The sequence below is a fragment of the Sorex fumeus genome, unplaced genomic scaffold (genome assembly GCF_029834395.1).
Source record: "Sorex fumeus unplaced genomic scaffold, SorFum_2.1 ptg000018l, whole genome shotgun sequence".
NCBI lineage: Eukaryota > Metazoa > Chordata > Mammalia > Eulipotyphla > Soricidae > Sorex > Sorex fumeus.
This window is the reverse complement of record NW_026606075.1, coordinates 22,478,615-22,491,366: the sequence shown is the minus strand read 5'-3', so window position 1 is coordinate 22,491,366 and position 12,752 is coordinate 22,478,615. Positions and strand designations below refer to the sequence as shown.

Below are 12,752 nucleotides of genomic sequence, written 5' to 3'. Positions count from 1 at the left end.
TTTTTTTTGTATGTCTGTTTAGTGCTTGCTTTGGCAGCATTTATACTAAAATTTTGTGTTTGTTTTGGGGTCACACCCAGTGCTGAGGGGTGCCCTCAGTTCTGTCCACAGGGATTACTCCCAGCAATGCCAGGGATCAAACCCAGGCCTCCTGCATGCCAAGCACGCGCCCAACCTCTGGGCTCTCTCCCTCAATTCTTCTTTCTTTTCTATTTAATGTACAAAACAGAAATCAGGAGGCAGTGTAGTGCTGACTAAATTTTTAGTATTTTTTCCTTGAATAAAATTGTCAGTTATTTTCCTAGGTGACATGCAAACAAAAATGAAAAGCATTTCACATTTTTAATTCAGTAATCATGCTTATATTTGAGCAACATTCTATATATTTGTTTCCCATAGAGAAAAACGTGGATGTAAGGTCTAATTCAACATAAATATTAGGAAGAATATTAAGTAAGATGATTATAAATATATATAGGTGACAAATACATCTGGTCCATTCTAAAATGATCTTTCTCTAGGAATTTTAAAATATTCTCTCACATGAAAATTGTCTTCTCAACAAATGCTTATTACAGCAATGCTCCTTGAGAAAAAAAAAATGAATTGTGTCATTCTCAACTTCTTCCCTGAAAATTTTCTTCTTTAGGACTTTATATAAATAAATTTACATCATGCATGATAAACAATGCTAAATATTCAAAAGACAAAAATTCAATAAAGACAATTTTATGACTTCAAATACAGAATTTCAGGATGTTAGAACCACTTGATACCAAGTAAACGAAAGAATTTTTTTGAAAAACAAATAAAACACACTGCCAACAGATGTTCCCTCTGGCCCGCCTCCTAACCCAGAACCGACAATCACAGGGTCTTAAGGAGAGAGTGATCAGCTGGGCTGCATACTCCAGACTTAAGTGGAAGACAGCAGAGCACACGTTAGAGAATGAATTTACTTTTAATGGGCAAAGAAATGACTTTTAAAGGCGGTGGTGGTGTCTTTTAGGTCTGCCTGGAGGGAAAAAACGTGTTTCTCCTGTAACTGCTTCCCGAAGTTTAATGACAGCAAAACTTTAAATCTAAGTTGGTGCTCACATTCCTCTATAGGGCCAAGGATGCCACTTCATGAACTTTTTCTTCATCTGCAGAAAGAGTATTAGAGAAAGACAGACAGAAGGCCGGGGTAGAAGGTTGGGGGAGAGAGGAAGTGAGGGGCAGAAGAGGGGAGAGAGACAGTGAGAAAGAAAGAGATAGAGAGAGACAGAGACAGAGAGAGAGACCGAGAGGGGAGGGGAAGGATGGGAAAGGAGAGAAAGAGAATGAGAGACAGAGAAGAAATAAAAAGAATTTTCCAAGTAGGGAAATGCCTATAAGACCTTTTATGTCAAATGTCAAATAATTTCACAACATAATGCACTAAAGCAAAATTCATAGCACCTGTAAGATTTAAGTAAATGCTGCCATCACGTAAATGTTTGTAAATATCTGTAAAAGACTGAAGGAAAATAAGGATAAATTACATTCTCCAGAGAACAACAAATGTATTTCAAAATAAAAACTGTATTTTTGTTTTTCTTTTTTTCATTGTTTTTGTTTTATACAAGAATTCATAGCAGTCACATAATAACTTATACACAATGGAATCCATGTCTGCTCTTCATTTCTGTATTACTTTAAGTCCACATATTCAGGCTACAGTCCCCAACATTGTTTCCTGATAAATAGATTACCACAGTTTGATCTAAATAGATACACTATATAGTGCTTGTCTCTGGGAAAAATCAAATTTTAATATGCAAACTTTTACTTATATCATACAGAAATGGATAAAACTACAGTAGGCACACATCCTAATCATGAGTTGATGACATCTACTCTTATTCTGTATATGAATGTTTAAATGGTCTTAATTAAGATTTTATTTATATGTGCACTTGTGTTCACCTTATCCCATTTACTGTACATCCTAATTACAATCTGGGAATTTAAAGGTGCAGCCCTCAAGAAATTGTTAAATCACTAAAAAAGGGAAAATATTAGACTCTATTGACAAGGAAAAACTCACAAAACTTCTGATTTTAAATTTGCTATCAGTAGGAAAATATTAAAAATAATTTTCTGTATATATGTATGAGCATATGTGTATATTGAATTGTACATGTCTCACCTATCAATACAATTCAAGTGGAGGCATTTTGGTAAGCAATTTTTCCATTAAATGAAAGCTATGTCAAAATTTAAAAATATCTTACTAATCATTAAAATAATTCACTTACCATTCAACAGCTTACACTGCTTTAATTTTAACTTTTCATTAGCTAAATTCCCTGATTCCTAGTGTTAAATCTGGTACTCAGTAATACTCAGAAATTGTGGGGTAACCTCACAAATACTTCAAAGTACCTTTATTACATACATTTTATTACCTGATTTATCAGAGAAATATCTCACCTCTGAGTTGGTGTACCTAACACTGTTACCTAAATTGTCCTCTCTATACTAAATAAGTGACAAAAATATCCTAAAATGATGTTACAGCACACACAGCACATGAGTGTCTGATATAAACTTCTCAGAGACATGTGAAAATTCACTTTAGAAACTAACTTTAAAAACAAACCTTTTATTTTTTTCACTCTAATATAAATTAATTTGTATGTATTCACATACATACACATACATATGTAAAATAAAAGTGTATAGAGTCACTGTGAGTGAAAAAAATGGTTACAAATTGATTCATTAGCTTAATTTTGTACTTAACAATCCAATTGTTTTGGGGTACAAACAAAATGTCAGTGCATTTGTAGAGTCTATCAAGCCAGAAACTCAGGCTTATATTTTTAAAAAGAACCCTCTTCCACTTCACAGGCATTGTACAGCAAGAATATATGGACTTTGATGCAACTCCTACTCCACAAGCAGACAGCACTTGGCTAACTTTTAAAATAGCCTCTTGAAATAAATATATAAAGAAATGCATGTTTGCTAAAAGTTTTTTAAAATTACATCAAAACAACATTAAAACTGGTTCACTGAGAAGAGCCTATTGAATTGAATTCCCGTTTTGAAATGCCTCGATAACAGTTCAGAATATTGCCTTGTGAGGTTTGAAGAAAGATGTGGGGGTGTGAAGACCCAGACCGAGTATACAGCTCCAATCCCAATAGTCCTCTAATAGGCTGTTGGATGGAAATGAATCCCCTTTAAAATAGCTATACACCTTAAAATGATCTATAATAAACAGTTCCCCAATAACCACTATTTGTAAATTTAAATGCATTGATCATTCAGAAAAGATTTCTTGCAAAATATATAAAGAAATGTAACTGCATATTCTGTAAATATACTTAACATTGCTAGGCCAGCCCGTCCGCGGTGGGCTGCTGTAGTTCAGTACTTTGTGTCAAATTTATTAGAAATTTAAAAAGAAATATTTCTGAGGGACTCAGCTGCCTTCATTAGTTGGCTTTAAAATGTGTAATAAAATGGGGAGACAATCTTCTCTTAAGTACATGGAATCAATATGGAAAAGTAAACTATACAGTGGACAAGATTAGAGAACACCAGAGTGTAGCAGAGTGGTCTCCAGAGTGAAATATCTTCCAGTATAAAAAAAGGGAAGAACTCTATACACCCAGTTATAATAAGTATGTTTCATTTCAAGATGCAGCTCTCTCTCACTTCTGGCAAGAATTAATTGGTAATGGCACCACTTCTCAGCAGTGCAAAAATATCCTGAGAAATTATTCCAATACAACAAAAGACAGGGCTTTCATCACTAAGTTTTTGCACAAAACACAGCTTTAGATATCATAAATAAATTAACTGAAAAAGCAGATAACCTTCACTGTGTTGAACACAAAAGTGGGATGTGACCCAGACAATGTTAATTCTCCCATTGGCTAATATCAGAAAAAAGATTGCATTAAGTTTCTATAACTTTCTAGTTAACTATGGCCAATAATATACATGGAGGTAATTTGTAGTTCAAGTTTTTCATCTCTTTTTTTTTTCTCAAACTGGCTACAAGCTGAATTCTAAAATTTACACTGAAATATACAATTCCAATTTTTCAAAAGATCCTCCTCCTGGAGGAGTGGTATTCAAATTTTTTGTGCAATCTTGATGCAGAGCCCAAACAGTCCTATAAAGAGAGACAGTATGTATATCTTTTAGTCAATTGGCACTGAAATTTCACTTTCCTTAGCTGCATTCTAGTAGCTTGGCCAAGTTATCTCGTAATTCCGTTAGTTCAAATATTTTTCCATCAAGAATTTCTAAGAGTGTCTTCAGGTTATTGCGAAAAGCTTCTTGTTCATTCTGACTTTTCTCCAGACGCTGCTCTAAGTCAGACAGTTGTCCCTCCAGGTCTTTGTTCCGAATTTCTACTTCCTTTAGAAACAAAAGTGTGATATATAAACGTGTGTTAGTTCACAACACAGACAATAACGTAACTTGTGTCATTATGAGTACTGTGGTAGTTCATGAAGTAAGGATAAGCTGCCAAATCTCAAATTAACACAATTCAAGGAGATTTCAGATCTTGCCTTCTGAGAAGCCCACGTGGCTTTATTGAATGGCTGGCTCAGGAATCCATCTCTCCACCCAACCAAAATTTACTGTCCAGTTCATGCCAGAAGATCCATTTTCTGGATTATCTACACTTCTTTCTCTTTGTGTTTATCTGAACACACAAACATTAGCAATCCCAGGTGAAAGCAAACAGAATAAAAGAAATTAACAATAATTGTAGAGGGAGAGATTTAGAGAAGAAAGTGACTCTCTAGTAGGGCCAGAAAGATGGTACAGCAAGTAATGTGCTTCCTTGCATGTGGCTGACCCAGATTCAATCCCTGGTACCTCACACAGGCTCCGGAGCACTACAGGAGCTATTAGAGAGCCAGGAGTAAGCCCTGAGCACTTCTGGATGTGGCCAACCCTTACCTCAATTGAAAAAAAAAGTGCATTCTAGTAGCTTGGCCAAGTTATCTCGTAATTCCGTTAGTTCAAATATTTTTCCATCAAGAATTTCTAAGAGTGTCTAAATGAGTTTAAGACCCGGTGAATAAACCAATTACAATCTGTTATGCTTCAGTATGAAAACAAAAGTTTCTGATGCAGAATACAGTATCACTGCTAAAACTCTGGTAAAGAGAAATCACTGTGTACATATAAGAAAATGAGTAACAAATCATCTTACGGCAAACTGAGGAAAGAAAAAAAATATATATAAAAGGGAATTGAAAGTTCATAAAAATAGAAAAGATGTTAAAAATTTTATTTAAAAAATTTTGCCACACCCAAGTGTATTGCTCCTGGACTGCTGAGGGGACCATATGTGATTCCAGGGATTGAAGCTGGTCAGGTGCATGCAAGACAAATACCTACCCCTATACTACCTCTATGGCCCTGTTTTTTTTTTTTTCAAATTTTTATTAGACACCATGAGGTACAGTTGTAGACTTACATATTTTGTGCTTGGGTTTCAATTATACGATGATCAAATACCCATCCCTCCACCAGTGCCCATTTCCCACCACCACAAATCCCAGTATCCCTCCCACCCCCCATCCCCCCATCCCACCCTGCCTCTGTGGCAGGGCATTCCCCTCTGTTCTCTCTCTCCTTTTGGGTGTTGTGGTTTGCAAAAGAGGCATTGAGTGGCAATCATGTTTGGTCTATAGTCTACTTTCAGCATGCTTCTCCCATCCTGGGAGGATCCTCCCAACACCCTTTATTTGGTGCTCCCTTCTCTATCTGAGCCGCCTTTTCCCCTAGCATGTGTGGCTTGGCCCTGGTTTTAAATGTTTTAAACAGTAAAACCTAGCATGCTTACAGATTATTTTATATAATAAATGTTTCTAGGGTCAGAGTGATAGTACAGAAGGTAAAACACTTGCCTTGAGGTGCAAAGGTGATTCAAAATCCCTGGCACCACAGTTGGTCCTATGAGCACTGCTGGTGTGACCCCAACCCTCCACCCTCACACGAATTAAAAACCAATATTTCTAAGTATGATAAACATGAGTGATTCTTAAAAAACAAAATGAAATAACAAAAAATTTAATTTTAGTTAAAAATCATATGAAAACTGGCAGGAAAAAAAAGATTACACTTTTTAATTTTGGGTGCTCAGGGCTTACTTACTTCTGGCTCTGTCCTCAGGGATGATTTCTGGTAGTGCTCACCGGACCATATGTGATACCAGGGTCAGCCATGTACCAAACAAGCACCTTACCCTGTACTATCTCTCCAGCCCCAGACTGTTTTCTTCTTCTTCCTTTTCCTGTTTACATTTTGGTTTTTGGGGCAACACCCTCAGGTACTCTGGGGCTATTCCTGGCTCAGTGATCAAGAGTCACCCCTGGTGCTGCTCAGGAGACCATATATGGTACTGAGGACGGAACCAGGGTTAGCAGAAGTGGTCACATGCAGAACAATCCCTGTTTCTCTCCTGTTCTGTCCATTATTCTGCAGACATTACACAGCTGAGAAACTATTACATTTTAATATATGCTTTATACATCTGCTTTCTATATATTAAGCATCCATATAAGCAGTAAACTGAAAGTTATATATCCTGACAGGAAAGCTTACTTTGAAGATCTGAAGAATTAAGGAACTGACATACGCCAGAGAGCGAGCTCAATGGGCTGGAGTACATGCTTTGCAGTAGAACACCTAGGTTATATCCCCAGCACTGCCAGGAGTGACCACCTACCAGAGCTGGGAGCATCACCAGGTGTGGCGCCAAAACAAAAAAATAAACTGAAAAAATTTAAAAAGAAGACTGATATAAATTACACTCATATAAACTAAATGGGACAAATGATATATTCTGACGTTGGTTTACACACTGGAAATCGGCTTCAGAAAATAGATTTCAATTGTTAATACATCACTTCAGTGTGAGTTCCTGAGGTCTAGGACATAACATAGCCGATAGAGCATAGCAAGTGTGAAATCTTGAGTTCCATCACTGGCACTGCAACCCAGAACAGAGGTTCTTTGAACCCCTCAAAAGTAAACCTCCCCCCTACAAATTTTTTTGTACAAGTGTAAAGGATTGTGGGAAAACTCTTTTTTTTTTAAATTCTAGAAAGAAAATTTGTCAAGTTTTAAACAAAGCAGCAGCACACTGTATAGCATACACAGGACAAACACTAAGAATGGAAAGAAACAGTTCTAGCTCTGGTGAAGAGGAACATTCCCCATTATCTTACAGCACTATAGAAGCTAAATTGTTTATAAAAATAATTGAGAAATCTCCTATGTAGTTCTTAAACACATATAAGAAAACAACAATTGATTTAGGACTTAAGAAATGTTCACAAACTTGCCACAAGTGTATGGGGGCCAAAGGGCAGTTAGGATAGAGAAGGGACCAGACAGAAACTGGGGACACTGGTGGTGGGAAATGTACACTGGTAAAGAGGTGGGGGTGGGAGCATTATAGACTAAAACCCAATTGTGATCACCTTTGTAACTGTGTATCTCACTGTGATTCAATAAATAATAAAGAGAAAGAAATGTTCACAAGCTTTGACAGAAATAAGAGCAAGGATCAAGCAGAGAAGCCACGGATGACCACAGGACATGAAGAAAGGGATAAAGAAACTACAATGATTTCTAAATAAAGAACTTCAGGAATTCTAATCTACTGTATTTATTGTAAAATGTTCAACCAGGTACATTTCCACTGTTTTTCTTCTGAATAATCTTCAAGGTAAAGATAAGTAAAATCTGAAACCCATGAGCTACTTACTTATAAATTCAGAAGCCAAATGCATGGAGGTTCTACACGAGGGAGAAAACAGAACCTGGGTCCAAGGGTGAAATTTCTATTCATGACTGCGCAGCATGAGCCCTTGCCTGCTTACACAGTAATTTCAAGAGAAGAATGTTTCCAACTATGAAAACAGACCAGTGTCCTTCAACAGAAAATACCCACTTCGCCAGGCATCATCCACCTGCCCTCTAACACTGTCCCGGAAGTGAAAGTTTTCCTTGTTCTCAGTGCCAGTCAATGGAACATCCAAACACTTCAATGGGAGCAAGCAAAACACAAAATCCCAGGAGGGGAGATGCATGTTGAAAGTAGACTATGGAATGAACATGTTTGCCACTCAATGCCTCTTTTGCAGACCACAACACCCAAAAGGAGAGAGAGAACAAAAGGGAATGCCCTGCCACAGAGGCAGGGTGGGATGGGGGAGATGGGGGTGGGAGGGATATTATCCATGGTGGTGGAAAATGGGCACTTGACGGGTATTTGATCACTGTATAATCGAAACCCAAGCACAAAAATCTGTAAATCTACAACTGTACCTCATGGTGTTTCACTAATAAAAATTAAAAATAAATAAATTTTAAAAAATGATTCAGGTAACTTAAAATTATCACCTATAAAAAAAACACAGTATGAGACTAATACCCAAGGACAATAGATACAAGGGCCAGGAGGACTGGTCCACGACTGGAAGCTTGCCTCAAGTTCTCAGGGAGAGGGAAATTGAGATAGAGAAGGGACCACTATGACAATGACAGTTGGAAATGATCACTCTAGATATGAGCTGCGTGCTGAAAGGAAGTAAAGGAACAACATAATAACCTTTCAGTATCTGTATTGCAAACCATAATGCTGAAAAGGAGAGAGAGAGAGAGAGAGAGAGAGAGAGAGAGAGAGAGAGAGAGAGAGAGAGAGAGAGAAGAAAGGGGGCGTGTGGAAGTGCCTGCCACTGAGGCAGGCTGGGAGGGAAATGTACATTGGTGGAGGGACAGGTGTTGGAACATTCCATTACTGAAACCCAACCACTAACAGTTTTGCAACTGTGTATCTCATAGTGATTCAATTAATTTAAATAAAGAGGAAACACATAATGCCAACTCAAATAACTAAATAAAATTATTATCAATGGAACCATATCAAGTCAGTTTTCTATACAGTAAAATCCTGTATTATTTAATCAAAATAAAAGCTGTTGGAACCCAAAAGGCACAGAAAAAAGCGCTCTTCATCACTCATCATCAGGGAGATGTAAATCAAAGCAACAAGGAGGTATCACCTCACACCACAGAGACAGGCATACATTCAAAAGAAACAAGAAGAACCAGTGTTGGCTCGGATGTGGGGAGAAAAGGACTCTATTCATTGCTGGTGGAAATGCAGACTGGGCCAGTCTTTTTGGAAAACAATATGGACATCCTAAAAAACTAGAAATGAAGCTCCTATTTGAAATAGCAATGCTACTTCTGGGAATACACCCTGGGGGCACAAACATACAGCAGAAACACCATCTGCACTCCTATGTTTACTGCAGACTATTCACCATAGCCAGAATCTGGAAACAACCTGAGTGCCCGAGAACAGACAAATGGATAAAGAAACTATGGCACGTCTATACAATGGAATACTACGCAGCTATTAAGAAAAATGAAATCATGAACTTTTGCCTATAAATGAATGGACATGGAGAGTATCTTTAAGTGAAATGAGCCAGAAAGAGAAGGACAGATGGAGAATGACTGCATTCATTTGGGGGATTTAAAAAAATATATAGTAGAAGACTAATACTCAAGGCCAGGGAAAGTGGGACAGGTCAGTGTTGGAATCTACCACAAGTGTGTGTGGGGCAGAAGTAAGAGAGAGGAAGGGACCAGTATGACAGTAGTTGGAAATGATCATGCTGGACAAGAACTGAGAATTAAAAGGAGAGGGGGGTGGGGCGAAGGGGGGGGAGGAGGAGGAGGAGGAGGAGGAGAAGAAGATGATGATGATGATGATGATGACGATGATGATGATGGACACTGGTGGAGGGTTGGGTGGTGGAACAGTGTATGACTGAAACCTAATTATGAACAGCTTTGTAAGGGTCTGTCTGACAGTGATTCAATTTTTCATTTTCATTTCATCATCCTGTTATTCGTCGATTGCCTCCAGCAGGCCCCAGTAATGTCTCTTTCATCCTAGCCCTGAGATTATATTCAAGGCTATTTAGGAGAATGAGACCCATCATTGTTACTGGTATTTGGCATATTTGGTGCGCCACGGGGAGTTTGCCAGACTCTGCCCTGTGGGCAGGCTACATTCGATAGCCTGCAAGTTTGTCCAAAGTAGGAATGAGACAATAAGATGTCATAAAAGAAAGGTTCTGATAAGATGTCGCGCGGCCGCAAATGCGGCCGCACGGTTCCAGGATCTGGATTTTATAGTCTCTGAGTCTTGGCCGCTGATGGGATTACACGGCGCCAGGGGGCCAGGTGGTGGGTGTGACCCCCGCCTACTGGAATTTGGAGGATCTGGGTGGAAGATGCTCGACTCCAATTCGAGTAGGCTTGGAGGTCTCGGCCCCGGAACCCGCGTGGCTTTGTCCCTCTGCCAGTACCTTCATGTGTGCGGAGAGTGGTCTCAGCATGGTGGTGGCTGGTCCTGGAGGTCTTCGGCTGCCGTAGCCCTGGTCGGGGCGGGGAGGAAAGCTCAACCCGCTCCCCTCCAAGGGACTCCGGGAAGGAACACCCAGGCGCGGGGGCAGAGACTGCACTGTTCTCGTCCGGGATCTGGATTTTATAGTCTCTGAGTCTTGGCCGCTGATGGGATTACACGGCGCCAGGGGGCCAGGTGGTGGGTGTGACCCCCGCCTACTGGAATTTGGAGGATCTGGGTGGAAGATGCTCGACTCCAATTCGAGTAGGCTTGGAGGTCTCGGCCCCGGAACCCGCGTGGCTTTGTCCTTCTGCCAGTACCTTCATGTGTGCGGAGAGTGGTCTCAGCATGGTGGTGGCTGGTCCTGGAGGTCTTTGGCTGCCGTAGCCCTGGTCGGGGCGGGGAGGAAAGCTCAACCCGCTCCCCTCCAAGGGGCTCTGGGAAGGAACACCCAGGCGCGGGGGCAGAAGACTGCACTGTTCTCGTCCGGGATCTGGATTTTATAGTCTCTGAGTCTTGGCCGCTGATGGGATTACACAGTCTTCTGCCCCCGCGCCTGGGTGTTCCTTCCTGGAGCCCCTTGGAGGGGAGCGGGTTGAGCTTTCCTCCCCGCCCCGACCAGGGCTACGGCAGCCGAAGACCTCCAGGACCAGCCACCACCATGCTGAGACCACTCTCCACACACATGAAGGTACTGGCAGAGGGACAAAGCCACGCGGGTTCCGGGGCCGAGACCTCCAAGCCTACTCGAATTGGAGTCGAGCATCTTCCACCCAGATCCTCCAAATTCTAGTAGGCGGGGGTCACACCCACCACCTGGCCCCCTGGCGCCGTGTAACCCATCAGCAGCCAAGACTCAGAGACTGATTCAATAAAAAAAACTCTAAAAAAAAAAGCTTTTGGAGCAGGACAGATGGTAGAGGGGTGAAAATGCCTGCTTTGCATGAAGCCTACCCTGTTTTGATTCCTGACACCATCTGGTGTCCTGTAGCACTACCAAGAGCAAGTCCTGAGCACAGATCTAGGCCCCTGAGAACAGCTGGGTGTTGACAAAATCCCTTCTCCAAAATAAAAATAAAAGCTACAGAATCTGATTCATATCTTGAGTTCTAACCAGTAAGTTTTATAAGTTATATAACCAGTAAGTACCACCTCAGATGATTATTTTTCATACACAGCTGGACATGTAGGCATTAACTATATTAATAATGTAACAGAAAACTGGGCCAAAACACACAAAAAATTTTAAGCCACTAAAAAATATTTACAAAGGATCTTCTTTGTGCTAGAGAGTAAAAGGAGCACTAATGCCTTGTCCTGTTTCCTGTTTAAATGGTACACACATTCCAGAAAAAAAAATCAGCATATTTCTGGTTAACTAAGGCAACATGAACTGTGTTAAACACTGAAACCTCCTAGCCATCCTCTCAAACTATATGAACCAATAAAAAGAACAAGTGAAACCTCATAAATTCCATAACTTCCATGTAACTAGAAAGGAACAATAAAAACTCCAAATACCTGTAATTAGGACACACAAGCACCAATTTTCGGCAGAGAGATTTCTCAAGCTCTTTAATCCTTTGCAGACGCAAGGCATGGGTGTGCAGACAAGGCTCAGTGAGGGAAGAGGAGAACAAAAGGCCTAAGACAGAATTCTCAGGACTCTAAGGAAGACTCCAAAAGTGCCAAAATACTTGGAGGGAATAAACAGTTCTGTAAGTAGAACAGATGACAAGAAAGGAATGCCACATGTACAAAGACCCAGGGAACAAGCCTGGAAAGGTGGTTCTTCTAAGGAGACAGCAAAAAGCAGAGGTAGTCATTTGGGGGACTGGGGGGAGTGGAGAGAAAAAATAAATAGTAAAGAAGAAAGAAATATGGGAAAATCTGGAATTTTGCAGGATGAAGGAAAATTTAAATATACTGAAAAGCACACAATCCCTCCCCATTGTCTCCGCAAAACAGATTGTTTTTGTACTAAGATTTTTGTAAACCACCACAATCTGCTACTCTGTCCCCAATGTACGAAGGTGCAAGCAGTCCTCATTTACAGAAGAATTATAAAATGAAAACAAAAAATTATATTGAAGACTTTCAGGAATTAAAATAAAAATATTCTCCCACCCCATTCCCCTATAGCCAACTATAAAGCAAAAGAAAGCAGCAATTTCACACTGAATTAAGTATTTTCAAACAAGCATTCAAGAGCTTGAATCAGACATTCAGAAACTAAAAACGGAAATGAGATTCTGAAAAAAAATGAGAAAAACTGATTAAACCCATGACAGAAACAGAAAAGGTGAAAATCATATCAGAAGTG

The 12,752-nt window shown here is 39.9% G+C and overlaps 1 protein-coding gene across 1 annotated transcript in view; it reads right to left on the bottom strand.

Annotated features, from left to right (window-relative positions):
* Window positions 1-245: 245 nt before the first annotated feature.
* Window positions 246-12,752, bottom strand: part of HOMER1 (homer scaffold protein 1) — a 136,892-nt gene continuing 124,385 nt past the window's right edge. Inside the window, exon 9 of the mRNA XM_056112634.1 lies at window positions 246-4,398. Within this exon, the coding sequence (XP_055968609.1) occupies window positions 4,210-4,398 (189 nt within the window). The 3' untranslated portion in view covers window positions 246-4,209. The remainder of the gene's footprint in view (window positions 4,399-12,752) is intronic.